This window comes from Dendroctonus ponderosae, unplaced genomic scaffold, assembly GCF_020466585.1.
Source record: "Dendroctonus ponderosae isolate FM_Combo_2020 unplaced genomic scaffold, Dpon_F_20191213v2 Dpon_F_20191213_10, whole genome shotgun sequence".
NCBI classification, from domain to species: domain Eukaryota; kingdom Metazoa; phylum Arthropoda; class Insecta; order Coleoptera; family Curculionidae; genus Dendroctonus; species Dendroctonus ponderosae.
Genome location: NW_026017111.1, coordinates 5,615,064 through 5,619,063, shown reverse-complemented (window position 1 = coordinate 5,619,063; position 4,000 = coordinate 5,615,064). Strand labels below are relative to the sequence as shown.

The window sequence follows — 4,000 nt, the reverse complement described above, 5'->3', positions numbered from 1 at the left end:
CCATGCTTAAAGCAATTTGCAATGGTTTTTCGGCTAACTTTTTGCCAAGCTCTATGAATAAAATTTACTGCATCTAGGAGATTTATAGAAAATGTTTCATTTTTCGCCTCTAACGTTTTCATAGGAAAAATTTTTCACCGGCAGACTCCAACAATTTTTCCGCTACTGATATTATGCCCCTTCTTGAAACGATCTTCCAAACTCTATGTTTTTTTATTTTTCTCCCCATTTCACTAACATTTTTTTGCAAAACACTGCCACTTATGGGAACGTTTTCTTGTCTTTTTTGAGTAAACCTTGTCAACCTTTTCATGTGCAGATAATTTTAACTTCCTACATCTAACATTTGTTTTGTCATACGCTGATAAAATGTTTTCTCTGTTTTTCCATAGTGTTGCAACAGTAGACTTTCCAAGTGCTAATTCCTTACAAATGTCACTCTGCTTTACTCCACTTTTTATTTTGTTAATAATCTCGTACTTTTCATTTAGTGAAAAAGCTTTGCGTTTTTGTTTTTCCATTCTAAAACGATTTACATACATAACGCGGCAAAAAACAAGTCACTGCCTGTCTCTCGCTCTTACTAATATAAACAACTCCGCACGATTGGTGTTGCTGAGCGTGGAAATTCGTTATAAACGGAAAGTGAATATACAACTAACCTAAAAACGGATCGTTATATCCGGAAGTTCGTTATAACCAGTTAAAAAATACGTTGGTCTTTATGGACGACGTTTCAATTAAAGGAAAAAACTTCACTATAACCGGGTTCATTATAAGGGGACTTTATTGTATATGATTATGTTCCTTAATAATTAATGTCTTACCATTACGTCGTTTACTTTTTGCAGCATTTCCTTGGTTTTCGCCTCTAATATATTGTTTTCTTTGTAAAATTCGTCTTCTTTCAGCAGCAAATCGCACTCCATTTTACTTGAATTGTTTTGCAGACAGCAAATAGTTTTCTGCGTTATTGAGTCCTGCTTTGATTAATCAATAAATCGGTTTGTTTGAAGTATTAATCAGTAACCGAGGAAACCAATCATAATTTTAATTGGCCAAACGTCAACCAACGAATGTTCGCAAAGTTGTAAGTTGAGTTGAGACATACAGGGTGAGTCAGTTTATCGTAGCAATACTTTAACGGTCATTAGAAAATACAATTTTAAGATGAAAATCCTAAAAACATATTGAAAAGGGCTTCGTTGTTGTCCTACAGGGAGGCAAAGTTAACATTTGTTTTTAATAATTCACGCTGAAAAGCACGAACCGTTTAGCTGAAAACGGGAAATTCCTTAGGTCGAAAGCAGTCAAAAACTTGCATGTAAAATTTCCTGTGTGGATTTGAAATCAAACATCGGTTTAAATTATAAAAGCACATTAAGTTGAAATTAAAATATAATTATTATTTGCAATTTATTATATAAAAGATGACCTGAATGAACATAAATAAGGACAAGTATCCTAAGCTTGTCTTTCTTTATTTATGTACTGAATATATCCACAGATTACGAAACTCTTCCTTAGATAAAGACGAGAAGCTCTACATAACCCATCATCAAAACAAAGCAAATAATAATTAGGCGAAAAACGTTTCATCTTCTCCGATGTGTTTTGATTTTGCTGATTGATTGCAACTTTATAGTCTTTTGCTCGGTTTTAATCTCCAATTTGTTCACGATTTAATGGTCTTCGGTAAGTTAACATTTTCGACGGATCCTGTGTGTATGGTTGTGCATGCCCCTTAATATGAACGAACAAACATTTTCTCTCCGATTCCAACGGTATTTAATTGCAGATTATGTCCGACAGTGAAGTACAAATCGACGGACGCTTTATAGATTTAACAGACGACGCTTGGCGCTACGACAAACTCCCAGACGAGGACATCGAGGTCCCTTTGCATGAGTTGGCTGATCCCGAAGCTGATTCAGGCGACGTCCATTTAACACTTAAAGAACAAGAGCAAAAGTGGGGTGATATTATGTTGAGTGCGCTCAGTGAGCATCAGTAACAGGTAAGGCAGCCTGGTATAGCGTAAAGCTACTGTATACTCTGACCAAATTGGGTTCTAGTAGATACCGCAAACATCCCCAATTCACCATGGAGTTGCCAGGGCTTGGAGAACGTTGCACGGTTAATGAGTGTCTTCAACTAGACTTTCTGCCCTTGCGTTGTCAATGTGGAAAAGTATTTTGCTCACAGCACCTGCAAAGCCACAGCCAAACCTGCTCAAAATCAAGAATGTTAACTGAAGACGAACTGAAATGTTTTGATAACGTTTTAGTGTGTTCACAAGACGGCTGCAAGGACCACAGCATTGTGCCTATGATCTGTCCCAGGTTTTACATTTAAATAGCCAAGAATGGGTAGATAGAAGCGCTTATCTTTTTGTAGGTGCGCGAAACATTTTTGTATCAAACATAGGCATTTAACCACTTGTCAGGATAAGACCCAGGAAGAACTTCAGTTGGAGAAGGACAAGTTCTTGCAACCTGCTAGGCAGTTTGAACAAGCGAAAACCTTGGTTGATCAGCAGGTAGGACAATACAATGCAGTGTAGGTACTGGATTACTCAAGCTGACTTTTTTGCTTTTCTAAGATTCAAAGGAGGCTGGCGGAAGGCCGGAAGAAACCGAAAAGTAAAGAGTTGGCCGACAAGGTCCAGTTGATGAAAATTAAAAATAAAGCGACTGGTTTGAAGACCATTCCCGTGCTGGATAAGGTCTACTTTAACATTCATGTTCCCGGAAAAGTGGTTCCGGTTTTCGTTTCAAAAAATTGGTCCTTAGGTAAGTTCTAACAGTTTCTAGAGATGAGCTAAAACGTGATTTTAAAATCACTGTTATAACTGTGAATGTGTTTTTTTTAACTGTGAATTTAACCTTTGAATGTGATTTCACTTGTGGTCGCCGGTTTCGTGATATAGCAGCATCATAAGGTGATGGGCAATTGTGCGTCACTTACACTTAAATCATTTATAACTCACATTTTTTAAATAAATAACCTTATTTAGGTATACAACAAATACACAAGTAGAGTACAAATGATTTTAAGGACACTAAAAAATAACAGCCTCTGCAATCGCAACTGGCTACACAGTTTGTAAACCCATGTCTCCTAAAAGTACGAAAAACATTCTGGAAAAAAATTAAAATATGCAACATATGATTACCACACGCAACTCGCAATAGTAGCGTTAGCAGTGCAAATATGAGCAATATAAGGCTCTTTAATATCACGTTTGGGACCATCACGTTTTAAATCACTGTTTATTTTTACGTTCGTCACAGATTGTGATTGCGATTTATTAATCACTGTGAAAAAATCACAGGTAGTGATTTCTTGCTCAACTCTTGTGCATAATGAAATGCGATTCCCAAAAATATCAATAAAATCCAGGCTCGAGGGACCCCGTGAATGCAAGCTTTCATTAGCGAACAAAATAATTTTATTTGGCTTCGTTCTTCCGCCGGGCCACATGTGCAACATATGATCACCACAAGCAACTCGCAATAGCAGCGAAAATATTAGTGGCTTTTTAATATCACGTTTTAAATCACTGTTTATTTTTACGTTCGTCACAGATTGTGATTGTGATTTATTAATCACTGTGAAAAAATCACAGGTAGTGATTTCTTGCTCAACTCTAGTGCATACTGAAATACGATTCCCAAAAATATCAATAAAATCCAGCCTCGAGGGAACCCGTGAATGCAAGCTTTCAGTAGCGAACAAACGAATTTTATTTGGCTTCGTTCTTCCGCCGGGCCACATGTGCAACCAATCAACTCACCACACGCAACACCATCACAAGCAACTCGCAATAGCAGCGAAAATATTAGTGGCTCTTTAATATCACGTTTTAAATCACTGTTTATTTTTACGTTCGTAACAGTTTGTGTTTGCGATTTATTAATCACTGTGAAAAAATCACAGGTAGTGATTTCTTGCTCAACTCTCGTGCATACTGAAATGCGATTCCCAAAAATATCAATAA

General features: G+C 36.9%; 2 protein-coding genes across 2 annotated transcripts; one reads left to right on the top strand and one right to left on the bottom strand.

Moving 5' to 3' along the window:
• Positions 1–827: 827 nt before the first annotated feature.
• On the bottom strand, positions 828–1,519 carry LOC125502800 (chromosome partition protein Smc-like; the record flags this gene model as incomplete). The annotated part of the gene is given in 1 exon segment (XM_048662104.1): positions 828–1,519. A coding segment is annotated over 1 exon segment (102 nt), but the record flags the coding sequence as incomplete, so codon positions are not given.
• A 5-nt stretch (positions 1,520–1,524) lies between these two features.
• On the top strand, positions 1,525–2,792 carry LOC109543562 (AN1-type zinc finger protein 1; the record flags this gene model as incomplete). The annotated part of the gene is given in 5 exon segments (XM_019913339.2): positions 1,525–1,695; positions 1,799–2,017; positions 2,079–2,342; positions 2,398–2,539; positions 2,603–2,792. Coding segments are annotated over 3 exon segments (571 nt in total), but the record flags the coding sequence as incomplete, so codon positions are not given.
• Between the last annotated feature and the right edge of the window lie 1,208 nt (positions 2,793–4,000).